This window comes from Rattus norvegicus, chromosome 3 (assembly GCF_021556685.1).
Source record: "Rattus norvegicus strain SHRSP/BbbUtx chromosome 3, alternate assembly SHRSP_T2T, whole genome shotgun sequence".
Classification (NCBI taxonomy): Eukaryota; Metazoa; Chordata; class Mammalia; order Rodentia; family Muridae; genus Rattus; species Rattus norvegicus.
In genome coordinates this window covers 56,082,482-56,103,732 of record NC_141536.1, presented here as the reverse complement: position 1 = coordinate 56,103,732, position 21,251 = coordinate 56,082,482, and the positions used below count along the sequence as shown (strand labels likewise).

Here is a 21,251-nt window from a genome sequence, read left to right as displayed (position 1 = left end):
ATTGCAGGAGCCAACAGATCTCCATTCTAGGCAACGGAGTTTTGATTAGTGACCAGGAAACCCAGGGACCCTGCTCACCCAAAGCTTTGTACTAAGCGCCTTATATACATGGAATCATTAATGCAGGACCCACTAGCCCCAGTTCACAGTGTATCCAAGTGCGTATAGCCATACCCAACCAAGCTGCTGTGTTTGTATCAAATAAAAATAACAGGGTTGGGGATTTAGCTCAGTGGTAGAGCGCTTGCCTAGGAAGCGCAAGGCCCTGGGTTCGGTCCCCAGCTCCGGAAAAAAAAGAACCAAAAAAATAAAAAAATAAAAAAATAACAGTGAGTAAGCATCAGTTACAGAGGTGCAGAGACCTTAATGACATCATAAAACACTGTTCTCTACTTTGAAACATGAAACTCTGTCAGTCTTTAGGAATTATTGTGATTAGAAATTTCCCTTAGTTTAGGTTTCCAGATTAGCTGAAAATGTTTCTAAGATTTAGATATTTATTATACCACAATTCTCCTCACGTATAAAATCTACAGGGAAAAACAAGGTCGTGTACAAATACACACACACACACACACACACACACACACACACAAGTTGGGTGCTGTTGTCTAATGTAGTAGGTAGATCTAGTATTGGTTTATTATTGGTTTGTATTGCTGTCGGTTAGGATGTCCCTGGAGGTACAGACAAAGTGTCACTGGGGAACTGGGGAGATCTCCTTAACATGATCCCCATTGCCAAGTAGAATGAGTATGTATGCCGTGTTGGGGCTCTATGAGACATGGATGTGGCCTGTAGGCATGCCCCCTGTTGGTCAGTCAAAGTTCCGTAAGACAGCAGAAAGAATGGCCAAGGCAGGATGGCCATCTGAGCAGCTAGGAACGGGAACAAGGGCACCAGCTCCTTGGGGAAGGCCTCCAGCTTCGGGGACTCAACTGCCCAGAAATTGAGGCTCCATAAGCAGGGTGTGGCTCTGGGGTCCATCAGGAGCAGGAAGAATGTAAAACCGATTGAGAAAGGAGCTATGCAGCTCTCAGCAGGATTTCTGTCATTTAAAGACAGAGCGATGTGGTCAGCAGCTGTCTCTGCCTTTCCCTCCCTGCCGGCCACCCCCATGCTCACCAACTCTGGCTGCTAAGCTGACAGTGGGACCAAGCCCTGTGCTGGGGAGTTAGCCATCCCTAAACTTGAAGCCCAGTGGGCCCCTACTTCACCACACAGCACAGGCCTGAAGCTGACAGGCCCACTCACTCCCTGAAGCATTGTCATACTGTTCTGCAATGTGCAGTCAGTGGCTCTCTTTACTGCAGTCTTAGGCATCAGTGATGCAGTGGGCAATAATGAATGATTATTGGCCCTAGCTCCCCTGGACACCGGGGAGAAGCCTTTGAATACCCCTAAAGGACACACATGTTGACAAACTCTGATGATGGCTATGCAGGGTGACAGGGGATCCCAGTGGCCTTAGCTCTTCAGCTTCCCGCTCTGTCGTCCTAAGGAGACCATAACTTCTCTGTGGACAGTCATGACACAGCACACATGGGCCAACTTATGGGTGGGCTCAAGCCACTGTTGGGACAGGCTCTGTGAACAATGAGGGGTCCTACTGCTTGTGTGGGGAACATCACCAGTGAAAGGCGATTGTAATTCTTCAAGCCCCACCCTGTAGAAGTTGGAGCACTAGTTGTAGGTAGGCAGCTTAGCATCTTCTGAGCAAGTGGTAGCATGCCGGGCCTCCCAGCTTGGCGGCATCCTGGAAGCCCACCCCTCGCTCTAGAGCCACTGTCTCCAGAACCTCGACCCCTGTCCCGAGCTTCTCCACAGATTCCCCAACTTCAGTGTGGGACAACAATGATTCAGATAAGCAAAGAAACCTAGTCTTGTCGCTTCCCAGAGAATTGAGAATAGTAATACTTTGCCTTTATCAATTTTCTTTTTTAAAAAAAGTATGTTGCATTTACTTTACTTAAAAAAAGAAAAGAAAAGAAAAGCGATTATATCCTAGGACCCAAAGAGTTTAAAAAAAAAAAAAAGTCATCCACACCAACCATACACACACCATACACACACACACACACACACACACACACACACACACACACACACCACACACGCATGCAGTGTTCCTATGCTCCATTTAGAATGGTCAGAAGGTTATCAGAGTTTATGAGGCAAACAGAATATGAATATATGCATTCTTAACTCCCTATGGACACATAAAATAGGGTAACTTTTTCAGAAAAAGAAAAAAGTATCGAAATAAAGGCAACATGTATCAAGTCAATACAACCCAATAAATGTGTAGCGTAAGAAACACTGTGTCAGTACCTGGGCCTGTCCCTTCAGGCGCACCACCACCCAGTCCTCCATGAGAGTCAGGATCCTCCCTTTCTCCCAGCTGCCCACAGGACACACCAACATCCCTCCTAACAACCTCGCCTCCACCCTGTAACCTGCTGTCCTCACCTCAGTTTTCTTCCCTTGTCTATCCTGCTCCACCTTGGGTGTGCTGTGGAATGGAGGGTCGCACTGGTTCAACTCTACATCGCTAGATCTAAGAGGCGGTCAAGAATGAGTGGGCCACTGTGTTGGGGAAGGCCGAGGCTCTGAGCTGGTGTCACGGGCAGAAGACAAGCGAGAGGAGCCCCACAGGGAATTGCTTCTCCCCACAACTGTGATCCAGCTGGCCTCATTTCTATCCTTCCCTCTTCCCAGCCTTCAGGCACCCATTATGGTCGAGGACGGAAGCCCCAAAGTCACAAGGAACTGGCTGCCCCACTTGACCAGCATGAGCACATCAGTGGGATAAAATGAGTCTCATCAGAGCTCGCAAGAGATCCCGAGGCATGCTCAGGGCGCGGCCACTGCGATGCTCGTAGGATGCTCAGTGCGCAGCCGCCTATAGGCGGCGCCCCAGCGCCAGAAGCCCTTCTTGGCTTTTTGCTCACTGTTTTGTCCAGAAAGCACATACTGCCCCCAGAAAGGAGTAAAACTGGGGTGCATTTGGGAACTTGTCACTGTATCCCTTCTGACTTGGTAAGAAGACAGACAGAGGGTCTCAGAGAAGAAAATGGAGATGCAGGCTAGCATCTCCTCTCCAATGACTGGACCCTGAGCACAGCTCTTCTCGATCCTCTCCCAATTCACCTTCAATCTCTTGTAGCTCTTTTTTCTCTTTCCTCACTTCCTACCCTCAGCTTGCTGCCTACCCTTTCTCATGTATGGGCAACAGGAAGAATGCAAACTTCGAACGATATCAGACCTAAATTTAAGTCTAGTTGACATGCATCTGTGTGGCCCCGGAGGATTAGAACCACTGTCACGGAGCCTCATATCCAAGCCTATGAGTGTACTACCATATAAACGCCTAAAGACGAAGCCAGTCGCTATGCACAGGCATAAGGGGCATAGTGAGTGGTTTGATGGATTTTCTAGGCCAACCTGGTGGTCAATTGTTTGGCTAAATAAATACTAGATGTTGTTATAAAGGGTTTTTGGATGGGATTACTGTTATGGTGAATAAAACTTAAATTTATTCATTTTTATTTATTATGGGGGGGATGATGCACACATGCCACGGGACACATGTGGAGGTCAGAGGTCAACTCTGTAGAGTCCATTCCATCCTTCCTCCTTTTGCATACGTCCCAGAGGTCTAACTTAGGTCTCCCGGCTTTGCATGAGTATTTTTACCTGCTGAGCCATCTTGCTTCCCATAAACTTTAAAGAAGGCATATCACCCTTCCCAGAGTAGGTGGGCCTCGTCCCAATTAGCTGGTGGTCTTAAGAACAAGTCCGTTTCCCTTGGTGTTCCCACAGAAGAAAGAGAGTTTCCGGCTTCAAAAACATATTGTCAACATTACGTCTACCCAACTCCGACAGCTGCCCCAGGAGCTCAGGTTTACCAAGCACCGTAAACCAAAAAAAATCAATCTCTCTTTGTCTCCTCTCTTCTTCCCCTCTCTCCTCTTATTTCCATTTACTTCTTTTTCTCTTACAAAGGGTACTCTTCTCCTAAGCTAAGCAGTCAGGCTGATTGGTCCCCATCGCGATCAGGCAGAGGCCCACTGCCCACCACACAGTCAGCCATGTAAACCGGGGTTTCCCCTTCTACTTTTCAGGAAGACTGGTGGGAGGAGGGTCAGCCATCTTGCTCTCTCTCCTTAGCCTCTTCCTGTCCCGAAGCTGGGACTGTGAGCTTCTTGAGAGCCTGGCCCCCATCTGCCTCGGGTACCTTCTAGAACAGGCAGAGCTAATGTCCCTTTCTTCTTGCATTCTAATGACTAGAATAAATCCAGAAACTGATCAAGCTTTATAGGAGGGAGTATGTGAAGGAGACAGTAAGCCAACACCAGTATAAAGCTAATAATTCCTCACAATTTTGGAGACTAGGAGACCAAGCCTGGCTTAGAAGAGTTTTCTGCGTGAGGTTTATGATCAAAATTACAGATTAAAAACCTACAATTAAATTATATTAAGTTGAAGTGTCAAAGCCCAGAACCAATCAGCTCTCCCCAGCTCGAACCTCATGGTGCTATCCCATTGGCTCAGGGAATATTCCTGAAGTCCCTGACCACTCTTACTTTATCCCCAACAAAGTCTCCCACCATAGCAGGCAGCGACTGTGCTACCGTCACTGCTGCAGTTCCTGATCCTTGGGCATGGCTACGCTGTCTTCCCTCTTCTCTCTCCTTAACCCTCACTTTTTTCTTTCCTCCCATCTCCCAATTGGCTTCTCTCCTTTCTTACTCAGGGTCAATTCAAGAGCAAGAAGGCCCAGCAAATGACCCTGCTCAAGGTCCTCCCTGGGGCACGTCTGTGCAGAAGACTCTTAGGTGGAATGAGTACCAAGAAGCTCTAAGCAGAGACACCAGGAGTGCCCGTCAGGACAACAGAATGACAACAGTGTGCACATGCTTTCGTGCATGCTTTCGTGCATGCTTTTGTGCGTGCTTTAGTGAGTGTATGCACTTGTGTGTGTGCAGTGCTTGTGTGCATGCATGTATGCATGTGTGCATGTGTATAGAAGATAATATTTATCATCTTGTTTTCTTTTCCTTCTACTTATTTTGAAATAGTCTCCTGTAGCTCAAGCCAGCCCCAACTCTCCATGTGCCTCTGCATGACCATGAACTCCTCGTCCTCTTACCTCCACCTAGAATTTCGCACACCACTACAGTTCGTATGGTACTGGGAATCAAATCCAGGGGCTTCCTGCAAGCGAGGCACTCTCTACCCCTGAGCTACGTTCCTAGCCCTCTTGGTGGTTCAGTGAGACCACACAGCGCAGTGATTTAGGGCATGTGACTAGGCGCTGGACTGCCTGTGTGGGAATCCTAGCTCCCTTACTCTCTTAACCTAACACAGCCCTAAGCCTAAGCTATTTAACTCTTCAGGGCCGGGAACGGGGCATAGTTTCCTCGTCTGTAAAGAGAGACCAGGAATATGACCTAACCCATGGGTCATATGAGGGTTCAAAGAGTCAAAGCAAGACCTGTTGAGTGCCTAGAAGACTGTCTACTAGGGATGACTATGCAAAGGAGGGAGGCTGTTTTCAGACCCACTGGGAAACTGAGGCAGCTGGTAAAAAATCAGAGTCTTTTCTGACATCCAAGGTAAACCAGTCATGAGAGAGAAGAGGAGATGATTCACCACAACTGGGAAGCAGGAGCTGTAGGCCATGTCTGGTGAACTATCTGCACACTGCCACACAGGAAAAGTACCTGTGGGACAAAAGTGACTTGGTCACCAAAGGGGTCCGTTGACATCCACAGCACTGGGCCTAACACAGGAAACCAACTATGTTCCAAGTTCCGCTCCACCAACAATCTTTATAATGCCTCTAAAGTTTTAAGAGGGTGACTGTGGTTAAGGAGATAGCTCAGCAGTGAAGACCACTGACTGCTCTTTCAGAGGACCCAGGTTCAGTTCCCATCACCCACATGGTGGCTCATGACCACCCATAACTCCAATTCTAGGGGATCTAATACCTAATTCTAACCTCCTCCAGCACCAGGCATGCATGTGGTACACAGGCTTACACACAGGCAACACACACACACACACACACACACACACACACACACACACACACACACTAAAAAGTAATTGCCCATACATCCCTACAAAATGTAAATCTCAAATTTAGAATCACAAATATCTTTCCATTTGAAATTTGCTGCCAAAAAGAGTTCAGAGGGCTAGAGAGATGGCTCAGCAGTTAAGAGCACTGACTGCTCTTCCAGAGGTCCTGAGTTCAATTCCCAACAACCACATGGTGTCTCACAACTATCTGCAATGGGATCTGATGCCCTCTTCTGGTGCGTCTGAAGACAACAACAGTGTACTCACATATATTAAATAATACATACATTCATACATACATACATACATACATACATACTCAGAAACTGTCTTTTACGCATTTAGTGTTCACGTGTCCATGCATGCATGTGATGTGCTCTTTTGTGGAGGCCAGAGGCGCTCGCTGTTGGGAGTCTTCCTCAATTGCTCTCCACCTCATCCTTCAGTCTCTCACTGAATCTGGAACTCATCAACTCACTGGCCAGTGAGCTCTAGTGATTTGCTTGTCTCTTCTCGCTCTGAGAACCCTGACTACAGATTCTGCAGCTACAGCAGATGTAGTGGGTTGGCCTAGTGCTGCTTGTGTTCTAATGCTAATTTGGGGCCCCCAAGACTGGTTACCTCAAAGGCGAGAGAATCCACAAGTAAGACATGAGTGACCCTGCCCCCAGTTAATTGTGATTGATAAAGATTCCGACAGCCAATCGCTGGGCAGAAGAGACACAGGAGGGGTTGAGGTTTCTTGGGCTTAGGGAGAGAGGACCAGAAGGGGAAGAGGAAGAAGCCACCATGGAATAAAGGAGGGGTGTGCAGGATAGGAGAAAAGAGAAGCTGCCATGGGTCAGCTGAGCCATAAAAACGTGGCCCTGGGGGTCACTCAATTGGAGCCAAGGGCAGCCCGGATAGAACACAGTAAATAGTAATAACTTGGAGTTACTGATTGAAAAGTAGATTCTAGCAGCTATCATACTGCTTAAGGCATATTCAATCTACAAAGGCTGTGTGTGTGTGTGTCTTTCATCCAGGAACTGAACAACCAAAGGCGGGGTGAGACCCCAGGCCAGGATTTAATATTTTCTATTATGTATGGCCCCCAAATAGCCAGCTACCCTGCTACTGTGCTGCTTAAAGCTTATGAAAAACATGAAGACTGTGAGTGTGTTTTTCACCCGGGAACTCCATAACCAAAGGAAGGGTAGAAGCCCCGGGCGGGGATTTTAGTATATTCCACTACAAGCAGGCTGCTGTGTGGACGTTGGGGCTCTGAACTCTGGTCCTCGAGTTTAAGCATCAGGCACTGACTGAGCTGCCTCCCTAGCTGAGGCAGGAGGGGTTCTTTGTGTGTGCTTTATTGTTGTTTGTTTTGGTGTGTGTTTTGTTGAATTGGCTGTTTGGGGGCAGTGGTTTTGTTTTGATTTTTGCTTTGGGCTTTTCCAGACAAGATTCCTCTGTGTAGTCCTGTCTGTCCTAGAACTCACCCTGTAGAACAGGCTGGCCTCAAACTCAGAGATCCAGCCTGCCTCTCCCTCTGAAGTGCTAGGACTAAAGGTACATGCCACCACATCCAGCTGTGGAGAGAATAGGATTTGAGGGTGTCCCTGTCAGCCACGTTTCCCTGCACCTCTGGAGCTCCCAGGAGGCTTATAGGCACAACTTCTAATATGAGGAAAAGTCACCAAGCCATGTGGAGAAAGGCTCCCAGAGAGGAGTAAGAGACGCCCTTCCCAGCGCTCACACTCACCTGGTACAGCGCCGATGAAAACAGTCTATCATGCTGCATTGGAACTGTTTGCTCTTCCCAAGAGGCAGGCAGCTCCTGAGGGAGCCAGCGTGTTCCTGTACTGAATGTTCCAACCCTTCACATCGAGCTCACGTCACCCAAGACTCCCAGCGCATGTTTGTGACATGACTAAACAAAGGAATTCAATGGGCACTAACTGTGGGGAAGTAGATTTGAAAACGTGGTTGTCTTTTTTTTAATAACATGGTAGATGAGATCATGAATTTGAGAGGGAGCTGGGCGGGCACAAGGAGTTGGAGCAGGAGAGGGAGGGCTGGAAAATTGTGTGAATACAGTACACAGTACTCACATATGAAAGTCTCAAAAAATAAATGTTACTAAAAACAACAGTAAACAAATGTTTACTAAAAACAACAGTAATAAAACACTCTGGCCCTTTTTTTTGCATGTGATAAGGTGCTGGGTATTGAACCTGTGGCCTCACACATGCTAGGCAAGCACCTTACCCCTGAGCTACACACCCCACACATGTTTTTCTTTTTTTAATGACAGGGTAGATTACCTGGTGACTGCTGGTCTCAGATACTTTAACATCCAAAGACCCAGCTAGGACAGCATACCAGTTGGTTCCAATGTCCCCTTGTCGAAACACTGAAAGAGAGACAGTGAGGTAAGCACACCAGGCACAGGTTTGAGGGCGGTGACCTGATAGATCCTCACTGGCATCGCAAGCATGGCTTATTTTCACCCTTCCTTGATCTGTTCTGACAAGAATACAACATGGCTTTCCTCGAGGTCATCCAGTCACAAAGCTTATCCTATAAATCCAACATTCTAAGAAGCAGATACCCATCATCAGAGTGCTCCCAGACACCCATCTACAATAATTGATCACGCTGACTGCAGTAAGAGCTGTTGGTCAACATAGTAACTCCAGGGTTTAAACACAGCCCTGGGGAGGCGGAAGCAGGTGGATCTCTGTGAGTCTGAGGCCAGTCTGGTTTACATAGATAGTTCTAGGAGAGCCAGAGCCACACAAAACTTTGACTGTCTTAATTCACTAATATCCTGTGTACCTCATTTAAATACACTTCATTGTGCTGGGATTCTTGGAAAACTATGGCTCTAAACAGGAGAAAGTCTTATTGGATTTGCCCAACTTCACAGGTCTACATCGAAAACCACCATGGTGGCTCATCCACAGTGCAAGCGCTCAGGCTGAGGTGAGAGGACCATGAATCTGTGGCCAGCCCAAGAGACATAAGACTTTGTCAGGAAGTAAAAAGTTAGTAGATAAATGAATGGATGTTTCCTTTTCAACAAACCAAGGGATGGCTTCTTTTTTCTTTGTTTATAAAGATTATAAAGACCAAGCCATCAGTTTTCTTGTTTGTTTTTTGAATCCACTGCACTTAGGCACTTGGTCATAATCCGCACCAGATGTTTCTGAACCTGCATTGTCTCTGAGTTTGTAATCTCAGAAACCATTTAGATCTTCAGGACAAACACTAGCTTCTGTGTTATGCTAATAGTAGACTTTGATAAGTCATCTGTAGGGCTGGAGAGACGGCTCTGCAGCTAACACCTCCTGCTCTTCCAGAGGATGAGTACGATTCCCAGCTCCCTAGTTTGAGAACTACCAAAACTCCAGCTCCAGGACATGCAACACCCTCCTCTGACCTCAGTGCACACTGGCACTCGTGTAGCAGACATTCACACAGACACACACACGTAAGTACACACACACACACACACACACAGAGAGAGGGGGGGGAATAAAAATAAAATAAATCTTTTATTTTAAAAAGAGAGAAAAAAAATCAGTCTCTGAAACTCTTGCTCCAATATTTCATACAAACCAACTCTATGGTTGGCTAAGGAACCACATGGAATGGTTTGTTTTGTTTTGTTTTTTCTTTATTTAATGTTTATAATCAAAGATCAAGCAAATGGCTTGCTGAAAAATCAAAGTCCAGCTTAGAGGGTGAGCCAAGGCCTGGCAATACCTAGGACACAGCTTCTGGGGACCAGAGGCGAAGGTATGCTCTGAGCCCATGCAGGCCGTGTTGTGGAGAACAGGGACAGGGAGGGCATTCAGCCAGGACAGAGACGGAGTAAGAGGATGGTGACACAGTCACACTGGCCTTTCCAGTGACATCGGCTCTCAGCCTCTGCAACATGCTTAGAGCTGCAATGTGATCCAATTTCCATTACATGCTATGCAATATTTGCTTCAAAATGGCTTTAAGAAACAAAAGCATCCTCCCAAAATGAATTTTCTGACATCAGTAGCTGGTTTGAAACACATAGAGAATGTTTAAAGATTTATTTTATTATTTATTTGTGTGTTTCTCTCTCTCTCTCTCTCTCTCTCTCTCTCTCTCTCTTTCTCTCTCTCTCTTTCTCTCTCTGTCTGTGTGTGTGTGTGTGTTTGTGTGTGTGTGTGTGTGTGAATGGATGACTGTGTGTGCACATGCATGCACACACATGTCTGCAGAGGTCAGGAGAGAATCTCAGAGCCTCAGTAGCTAGAATTAGATGATTGTGTGAGTTGCCCCAAATGGATCCTGGGAAACTTAACCTTCTAAAAAGCCACTTAACCTTCCACTGATCCATCTCTCCTGTCCCTGTTTAGAGAAACTTTTAAAACCAGAAACGTGACCATTTGTGTGTGTGGACCTGGGAAAACATTTCAACAAATACATACTAAATATTATTAGTCATCTCTAGGCCTGGGCATGACAGGTGACTTTCCTACCTGTGTACTTTCCACCTACATGACAGGTGGTTAATTTCCTACCTTTTCTATAATGATCCCACCCAGAGCACACACACATGAGCTTGTACTCAACCAAGCCAGATTTTATGCAAGTTCACACCCTTATCCACAGGCCTGGTCCAAAAGTTCCGGCCCTCGCCTCGCTGGCATGGCGAAAGTTGCTTTAGTCAATCCAGGGCACTTCATCAGCCTTGCCAGGGATTGATTGGTCTAGACTTTAGCCATGGGGTACAACTCTGGCCAGTGACTCAGCGCAGGAAGTCTGTTGGGGAACTGAGAGGGAACAGTCCTTCAGGGAGGATTTCTGCTGTGGACACAGAATGCCTCCACGTGCTGCAGCTGCCCGAGACACAGGTCAAGCCCTGAGGTGCATGGGGAGGCTGAGGGGACCACAGACTTCACCACCAACCACGAATCATCTCACCTCAGTGCTTTCATATGTGAGGAATTGGATTTTTACCTCTTTCCTTCCTGAATGAGCCACTGGCTATTCAAGGAAGTTGGGTGGAAGTATTCTGTTACTGCAGAATAAAATATACCCAGACACGGGGAGCCGCTGCTTTCTTAGTGAAAAGGAAAGCACTTTATAACGGCAGCTTCTGACCTATCATTTTGTTCTTGCTGCCCTGATTCACACCTAAAATAAATACTATTTATAACCAAGGTCCGTTCAAAACATAGCTAACAGCATAGGCAAGAAAACTTGTTAATAGCTCAGTAGTCACCTCTTTCCTGGATTAAAGATGATAATTATTTGGATCTCTAAGGATACCGCTAAATGAGTGTGTCAGTCCGTCCTTCCAGACCCATCTAGAAAGTGAGTTGCTGCCCTGAGTTTGGGGGTGGGGGGTGGGTCATCAAAGACTGAGGAGCAAAATAAATACAGGAGAGAGAGAGAGGGTCAGCTCACTTGGAAGCCCAAATATCTGGCACCAGACTCTGCCGATGCTCTCTGTCCCCACAGGATAGTCCCAGAGGAACACAAGCCACACCCAAGCACACACCACGGGAGTCACGGGCCTTACGTGTGATTCCTTTCTCCAGGTTCTCATAGTAACTGCATAAACAAATCTGACGAAGGAGGTTTGGGTGAAATCTCTCAAAAGCTTTAACTCCTTTCAGCCGCGTGAAAATTATGTCCACATCTTCACTAGATCGCTCCAACGGCCTGCAGTGGGGAGAAAGGGCACAGAACCTGTCAGGTCTTAGTGAGAAACGGGTCGCAAGGCGGAACTCATTACAGCTGGACAAACATCTACCACGAGACACAGTCGCCAGTAGTCTGGGACAGCCTGGGACTTAGAATGTGGCCCGGGATGACTTTGTCTTCTTTCTCTTTTTTTTTTTTTTTTTTTTTTCTTTTTCCGGAGCTGGGGACCGAACTCAGGGCCTTGCGCTCGCTAGGCAAGCGCTCTTCCGCTGAGCTAAATCCCCAACCCCCCCCCCCCTCGGGATGATTTTGAACCGCCTCCCTCTACCTCCCAAGTGCTGGACTACAGGCCTGTGCTGTGAATAGTTGGCTATCCCAAGTGTTCCATTCCAAATATTGGTCCAGCTGTCCCCATCATGGGTCTGTCTGTCTGTTTGTCTGTCTGTCTGTCTGTCTGTCTCCGTCTCCATCTCTCTCTTTCTCTCGGAGCCTCTGTCCATCTTAAGTTCTAACTATTACAAATGTCTAGGGCAGGTTTGCTCAGAGTCAAGAACACTAAATTCAGAGAAACTGTCTGTGGTCCTGGCTAGCCTCTCAGATAATTCCCACAGAAAAGGTGTGGGTGGAACTTCCTGTAGAAGAAGGAAACCTGGGATATACAGTGCCCAGCTCCCGGGATGACGGACTGCCAGGGGACCCATAGGCCTCAGTATTGCGGTGGTTTGCTCTAAGGCTTCAAGGTAGCCATGTTGAGAACTTTAAAATGTTATCGGGCCCTGACTGTTGTGCCCTCATGAAGGACCATACTGCTGTCACAGAAACAAGTCCCTAATAAAAGGATGAGTGTGATGCCTCTCCTCCCTCTCCAGGCCTTTCTCTTTGGCTTTTGCATAGACAATACTTTTTGTCTTCTTTTTGCCCACCATGGCTTCCGCAGCAAGAAGGCCCTGCAAGTATGATTTCCCCATCTTCTAATGGATCGCCCAGACTCCAGAACCATGACAGACATTTTTTTTTCTTTATAAACTTCCCAGTCTGTGATATTTTATTATAGCAACACAGCACCATTGTATCAGGACCCCTCTCCATCCACCACTTATGGTGGCCTCCCAAACTATCAGAAGCAAAGGCCTTGAGGCTCAGGGCTTAAAAATGTCGCTAGAACTTCAAGATCGAACAAATTGCTACCCAAAGACTCTATGTGAACTGGAGGGAAACACTTTCAGTACAACAAGAACAACATGGTGTCCCTCGGACGGCATCCAGCCCAGCTGGGCATATGCAACACGGTCAGCACCTATAGGAGGTCAGAGCACTGCCATAGGAGGCCTGGGACTGCCCAAAGCAAGGCAAGGATGGAAATTACCCCAGGAGAAATTGCAAGGCCAGTAACTAAAAACGAGACTGAGCTGGTGGGAAAATTAGAAGAGATGAGGGTCCCTCTTCCCTCCCAAAGGAAAGCAAAATCCCTGTTTGTCCCTCCGCCCCTGGGACATCCTTTATTAGGAAGGCAGACCAGGGCAGCTGTAGATGGTCGGCCTGAAACTACATAGGAGAAACTGAACACTCAAAAGCAGAAGAAGAAAATTGTACCTCCATGAGGTTCAAAGGAAGCCAGATCAGCACGGTTCAAACCCAGACTTTAAGTCACAAAGGATCAATGGTTTCATGCAGTCCTAACACAAAGGTCTCTGTGACGTCGCCCGTGGTTAAACATTTAAGTTCCCCAAAGAGTAAAAAATGATATTTTTTTAATTTAAAAGAATTATGTTACATTTATTTGTTTTGTGTCTTTTTCTGTGTCTGGGTGTTTGTGTGAGTGTATGTTTATGCAGCACTGGAGAGCAGACCCGGAGTCTCATGTATGCTTGCCACTCTGCCACCTCTGACCCAGACCCTCACACACGCTGGTCCCTGTGCCAGCTCTGCTAGTCCCACTGTTTCCATCTCAAATGTCTCCTGAGGATTAGTGTATGTGTTTCAGAACATTGGGCAGAAGGCTAGTTAAACACACTTGAACTAAAAATGACTTTGTAGCTCAGTTTGAATCTCCATCTCAACAAGAAGTTAATGTAATACATATATATATATATATATATATATATATATATATATATTTCTCCCTTGATGAGTAATGGCCAAAGCTAAAATAACTCATGTGGCCTTTATAAAGTACAGAAGGCTACAGAAGCCAGTAGCAGCAGCAGCAGTACCCTCGTCGATATGATCATTAGTCACCATGGCCTTTAAACGCATCTAATGAGGGGCTGAGGGAATGGTCTGTGGATAAGGTGAGATCCACATCCAGTGAGAGACCCTGTCTCAAAACTTAGGGTAGACAATGACAGAGGAAGACACTGAGTGCTGGCCTCTGGCCTCCACACACACACAGGCATGCATGTGCACATAAATGTAACAAACACACACACACACACACATACACACACAAGTGTCTAAAGAAAGCAATGAATACTAAGCTTGAGAAATACTTAGCATACTTGTGTGACTTTTGTGCAATCTTTAGACACGTATATTCTTTCCTATTAGAACGATAAGATCTTAAACAATCCACACTTAATGATCTCAGTCTCTCTAACACTTAGCTTTTCAAGAAGTTTTGACACCAATGGAAAATTTTGATCACCACGGCCTATTAGAGAAAGCAATGGATCCCATTTTACACTCACAAACATTTAGACACACAAATCAGTGTGCTGCAATCGTGAGTATTTATAATACCAGTGATGATGTAGGGGTGTCAAAGGTCTTTGAGACGCAAGATGTTTGCCACTTCTCAGGTTATTGTCTTAATTACACAGTCATTAACCACTCTAGAACACTGTGTACTCTGTCCTAACTGCAAGTTCTTCCGACAATGTCAATGACATTCAGAAAGAAGGAATTGATGACAGTTCACTCGGTCTGCATATATTTTCTAAGGAAGTAAGGAAAGCTATCTGGTGCCACAAAGACCAGGATTTGTGTGCCCAGAGTGATGGGCATCGGTGCACATACAACAATTCCCAATCAAGAGGAAAGGAATTCAGAAAAGAAAGAGGTGTCACTATGGGTAAAATTCTAGCAAGATGATCTCAATAGTGCATTGTTTTAAAAACCCCAAAGTGTCTGTGTGTGTGTGTGTGTGTGTGTGCATGCATGTGTGTGTATGTGTATATATGTGAGTATGTATATGTGTGTATTTATATGTGTATGTGTATGTGTGTGTATGTGTATATATGTGTGTAGGTGTATGTGTGTGTGTATATATGTGTGTGTATGCATATATATATGTGTGTGTGTATGTGTGTTATATGTGTGTGTATATATGTGTGTGTGTGTGCAAGCACTCCTCATTTCTCTTTTTGTAACTATAGAACTATAGCAGCACTGTTAGCAAAGTGCTAACAAAAAAAAAGTGTCTGTAAAGCTTGCTGTTGTCATTTCAGTTTTCTCCCTAGAGATTCCTATCCTCCTGACTCCTCCCCTCTGCCAGTTTCTGATTCATTCACTACACATGTACCTGCATGCCTATGTATACACACATACACAAGCTGGCATATGGGTACATACATAGGAGCACATATATACCCAAGTACACACATCCCTCCCTCAACTCAGTTGCCTAAATTTTCCTTTGTCTGCTGTGATCTTTGACTCTGCCAGTGTGCTCATAGCTATCCTTAACCAAGGCCTGGCAGATCTTTCCAATCCTTCTGATCGCTGAGCATTGGTCACCAAGAAGCAGAGGCCACAGAGTTGGCAGATTGCTGCTTAGTAGCCAACCTGATAGGATAAATGCTGGGAAGGTGGTACCTTTGGCTGGCCATGCCAAGGTAGGCATGACACTAAAAAGTGATGTCAGTAAACAGATCTAGTGTAAGAGGTTTATTGGGAGAGTGGGGGCAGTAAAAGGCTTGTCTTGAAGAGGACATGATAGTAAGATAGAGACAGGCAAGCAAGCAGACAGACAGAGACAGACAGACAGACAGACAGACAGACAGACAAGGAATGTGAGAGGGAGGGGGAGAGAGAAAGGGAGAGGGAGAGGAAGAGAGGGAGCTGGGGTGGCACCCCTTTTATGCGTGGCACCTGGCACACCTGTCAGAGGCAGCAAGTGATTACATAAGCACTGCTAGATCCCTGGGGGCAGGCTGGTGGAAATGCCTGATTTTTAATACAGCCTACATGGTTTTTCATAAAACAATGAAGAGAAAAGTGTCTTTCTAGGTCCAAATGTAAAGAATATTAAACATTAGTCTTTCCTGTCAACTGCTTAAAAAAACTTGTTTGCAACAAGAAGTTCAAATCTTACTATCTCTCCTATTTTGTAAGACTTCTATGCAAATTTTTCTCTCACCCCACCTTACAAAACCCATATGCAAATTTTTTAAAACATCACCATACCTCCTACACACACACACACACACACACACACACACACACACTCACACATGTGTAAAACCTTTCTTTACACAAAGGCCCTGCTTCATTCTTGGAACTTAAATGACTTAAGTGGCCCTTTCCTTCCCATTTCCCTTCTTGTCCTCTGTGACAATTCTTTTAAAAGTAGCCAATCCAAATTCGAGCAGCAAACCACTGAACTGAGAACAGGACCCCCGTTGAAGGAATCAGAGAAAGGACTGGAAGAGCTTGAAGGGGCTCGAGACCCCATATGAACAACAATGCCAACCAACCAGAGCTTCCAGGGACTAAGCCACTACCCAAAGACTATACATGGACTGACCCTGGACTCTGACCTCATAGGTAGCATTTCTACCTATATTCTAGTAAGATCACCAGTGGAAGGGTAAGCCCTTGGTCCTGCCAAGGCTGGACCCCCAGTGAACGTGATTGTTGTGGGGGGGGGGGGCGGTAATGGGGGGAGGATGGAGAGGGGAACACCCATAGAGAAGGGGAGGGGGAGGGGTTGGGGGATGTTGGCCTGGAAACCGGGAAGGGGAATAACAATCGAAATGTAAATAAGAAATATTCGAGTTAATAAAGATGGAAAAAAATAAATAAAAGTAGCCAATCTTGAAACACAGTGAAGTCAGATCCCAGCCAATGGGAAGGAAAGCTACAGTCTCCACTTACATTAGACTAAAATCCCGAGTCAACTTCCTGTCGCTGTGTGCTTGATCTGCCTTCAGTAGTTCACCCTTCTGATGAGAAGTCTAGCGTGGCCTTGTTGAGACACTTTAACTGGAATGGTGGTCTCTCTGTGACCCTGAACTTATTTCCAACATAATGAGATGAGAAATTGTGACTGGGGATCATGAAGACCACCATGAGAGGGAGCTGGGGTGGCACCCCTTTTATGCGTGGCACCTGGCACACCTGGCAGAGGCAGCAAGTGATTACATAAGCATTGCTGGATCCCTGGGGGCAGGCTGGTGGAAATGCCTGATTTGGCCTTGAACAAAGGTAAAGAGGCCCATGTACCTTCACTCCCCATTAGATGCAACTACTTTGTCACAGGTTCCACAGGGGACTGAAGGCCACTGCTCTGTGGCCCTTGGAAAAAAAAATCTCACTGTTACCTGGAGGAATCTCATTGAGTCTGGTATTTGGGAGTAAATAGAGAGGAAGGAAGGCCTTTTTATCACATTCAGTGCTGTGATTTGTTTCTTCAGATTTAAACCACAATACAAAAATCAAAATACGGCCTTGTCTAGGGGATGGAGATGTGGCAGGTAGATCACTTGCCTGGCGTGTACAAGGCTGGTCTTCGGTATAGAAAACAAGAAGCCCCCGTCCCAACATCTCTTGATTGTGCCTTAGTATCTAAGGTCAGGACAGCACCATCAGGCCATGCACACAGCCCCAGCCAGAGGCTCTGCAGATACCAGCTGAAGTAGACATCCCAAATGTACACAGACCAGAGCACTGCGATACGCTTGTCCTGCTAGCATTAGGGTAAAAGATGGTTCCGTTCAGTCCTTGACATTCTAGAAGAGCGTCCAGGATGAGTCAGGTAACAGATGCTTTTTAAAAATGTTTCAGGCTAAAACAGCACTAGTGACTTTTCCTGGGGGTGACTCACAGAGGAGTGAGTCTGGCCCACTTGCGGCAAGAGTCAGGAGAGTCAGATGCTCCTGAAAATTTTAAATTGCTTCTTGTCTGTCTGTCTGCCTGCCTGCCTTCTGTCTGTCTGTCGTCTGTCTGTCATCTGTCAGTTTTCGAGTTCAGGTCTCATAGACCGACTGGGAACATCTAAGCAGCTCAAGCTGGCTTTGAACTCATGATCTTCCTGCTCCTACCTCCCCCATGCTAGGTTATAGGTATGAGACACATACCTGCCTACTGATCATCCCATTCTTGAGCAATGAGAAGGGAAGCATGGATTCTATTCTATAGAAGTGCATATTCTATTCTATATGTTATTCCATGTGTTGTATATCAAAGCCACTACCATTCAGGGTCAACCAGTCTTGTCTGTACTGAGGGCAACAAAACTGGCATTAGCTAGCCTGGACCAGTGGTTTTCCTGGCTTGTATCATCTAGGCCCGTCTGAAGCATGGGACACACAACCAGCAGCATCAGAAGAGGGAAAGAGATTTTTATCAGGGAAGGTTTAAAACAGACTGAACCAGCTGGTTAAGTTCTCCCTAAGAAAAAAAGTAGCTTCTGAGTTAGTTATGTACCCTTGGGCCTTCTTAGCCATTTGTCTGGTCCCAGCTCTTCGTGAAATACTCCTTGTACATTTCTGCCTCCCCATCTAGCACCAAGTATCTCTCAGGACCTGCTACGGGTGCTCCTGCCTGTGACAACTTGAAGAACCCAAAGGAGAAGTGAGCACGGATGCTAAGCTGGGACCCATTTAATCAGATCACAAATCTCTTACCAAACCGCACCCATTAAACAATAGTTTAATATACACAGTCCTTATAGGTGTGGCTGGCTGTAGTGGTTAGAATGAGAATTGCTCCCGTAGGCTTCTATAAATACTCGGTCTCCAGTTGGTGGAAGGTTTAGGGGGTGTGCTTGCTGGAGGAGGTGTCACTGGGTGCAGGGCTCACACCATCTCAGTGAGCTCTCTGCCCCTGCTTGTGCATCAGAAGTAACTCTTAGCTATTGCTTCAGCAGCATGCTTGCCTACCTACTGCCCAGCTCCCAGCATGACTGTCATAGACTTACACTCTGAACTGTAAGCCCCAATAAATTCTTCCTTCTGTAAGGTGCCCTGGTTATGATCCCTCTTCACAGCAAGAGAAAAGTAACTGGTTAAAAAGACACGGGTTAACCAATGTCCATATTTGATAATTCAGACTGGTCATTTAAGCACCACAGAGAAGGACAATTTATTTGTTTTTTTTCTAATAGTTTTTATTTATTAAAAAATTCTAGCAGGGCACAATGCCATACATTTTAATTCCAGCACTCAAGAGGAAGAGGCAAGGGAATATCTGTAAGTTTTGAAACCATCCTGGTCTACATATCAAGCTCTAGACAGGCCAAGGCTAGTGCTACCATGTCTAAAAAAGAAAATAAAAATCTATGGCATAATTTGGTGGTAGAATACATGTTACCATATATAGGTCCTGAGTTTAACCATACACGCGCGCGCGCACACACACACACACACACACACACACACACACACCCCTCTTGTATCTCCAATAAAGGAAGAGAAAATTTCACACTGTGATGGAATGCTAGTACCAGAGTAAGTAGAAAATGAACAAATGTATAAAGTATCTGCTTTCAGGCATTAGGTAACAGGCAACACTGGACTGTGGGCCAAGCAAGAAGAGACATACAAGGGGGATTCACAGAACAGCCTTGTTGTATTGTTCATACACTTTGTGAAACTTGGGTAAAGAGGAAGCATGGCAGACTCATTGGGCTGGCAGTGGCAGTTTGCAGGGAAGTGATTCACAGAATAAGCTGTGGAAGGAGTGAACTGAGGGCAGGGTCTTATTGAATCGTTAGCTGCACATGCACAGGCTACAGAGGTCTGGCAGAACACAGCTTTGGAGATGAGCTCTACAGGATTCTGTAGGTCAAATATTCTCACAGATACAGGAGCTCTGAACAGCTAAAGAAGACAGGGCTTCCAACCACCTTGGGCATTCAACTTGAACTGCCAAAACAGTATGCCAGCCCACACCATAGACTTTCCTAGACAAGGCTTAAAAATATGCCTTATAGAATCAAGCTGATCAGTCAGTAAATTAGTTGCCTATGAGAGTATAAGCTGGCCTTCTTTTTAAAAAAGAAAGAAATTCTAACCTCTCAATTACTATAACATCCAAAATGTCTAACACTCCATCATAAAATACTATAAGTCTTGACAAATGGGAAAATGGAAACAGATCTAGAGATGTTGAAAGTACCAAGAAAGAACAATAGAATGGCCACGATAAATGTGTTCAAGAATTTAAAGGAAAAGGTTGACATAGTAAATGAACAAACAGGGAACAGCAGTAAGATTTTCAAGGTTTTTTTTTTGTTTTTCTTTTTGTTTTGTTTGTTTGTTTTTTTAACACAAATGAGAATTCTAAAGCTGAAAAATACAAAAGGAAAGGGAAAAAACAACCAGACCATATGAAATTAAGAGCAGATTGGTCACTGTAGAGAAAACCATCAGTGAACAAAGAGGCCAGCAATAAAAGTTATCTAAGTAAAACACAGAGAGGACAAAGATTAAAAACAAATAAGCAGAGACTCAGTGGCCTGTGAGACAAAACCAAGAGAGTTTAATATACCTGTGATAGAAGCTACAGATGTGAAAAAGGGGGAGGAAGAAGGAAAAATATTTAAGAAATGGTGGCTGACTTTTTTATAATTAAAAATGCAGTAAATAGTACAAGGGTCTAAACTATCAGAGTAACAGTTTTGCTCTATAAAAGATGACCACAAATGCTTTGCCATTTCTATCAAGAAGTAGAACTTCAGGGCTGGAGAGAAGGCTCAACAGCTAAGAGTCCTGACTGCTCTTTCAGAGGAACCAGGTTCAATTCCCAACTCCCACATGGTGGCCCACAACTGTCTCTAACTCCAGCTTCAGGGCCTCATAGCAAACCAGGCATACACATGGTGCACAGACATACATAAAGAAAAGACACAGCCGTACACATAAAATAAAAATAAATGTTTAAACAAAGGTTTCGGTTTGGGGGTGTTTGTGAGCTTCTTTTCCCTCTTTCTGAACATACGCTGGCCCTGCAGACAACAGAATGAGTCAGTCCTTCAGCTTTAATTCTCTCAAGCTCTACTGTTCCAGCAAGCGGCTTAAGTTACCTGATTCATAACTCTAGCAAAGTGATATGGGGCTAAGGTTGGTCTAGGATCTTAACCAGCTTTAGAAAAGCCCATGTTTACAAGTAGTTATGTATTGGGTTGATAAGTAAAATTGAATCAGAAAGATAGGTCCACCATTCTGCAGCCATTTGATGCTTCAGAATCAAAATGTATTAACCACCCTCACCGAATCATCCCTGTGCCTTCCACATGCAATGCTGATTCAAAATGCACATAAAATGTTTTGTTT

General features: G+C 45.5%; 1 protein-coding gene across 6 annotated transcripts in view; it reads right to left on the bottom strand.

The window, feature by feature from the left end:
• The window catches only part of Rapgef4 (Rap guanine nucleotide exchange factor 4), a 292,481-nt gene that overhangs the window by 219,657 nt on the left and 51,573 nt on the right, over positions 1–21,251 (bottom strand). For 4 of the 6 annotated variants that reach the window (NM_001100642.1, XM_087649242.1, XM_087649247.1 and 1 more), the window contains 2 exon segments: positions 8,391–8,479; positions 11,633–11,775. In NM_001100642.1, the coding sequence (NP_001094112.1) occupies positions 8,391–8,479; positions 11,633–11,775 (232 nt within the window). 6 annotated transcript variants of the gene reach the window in all.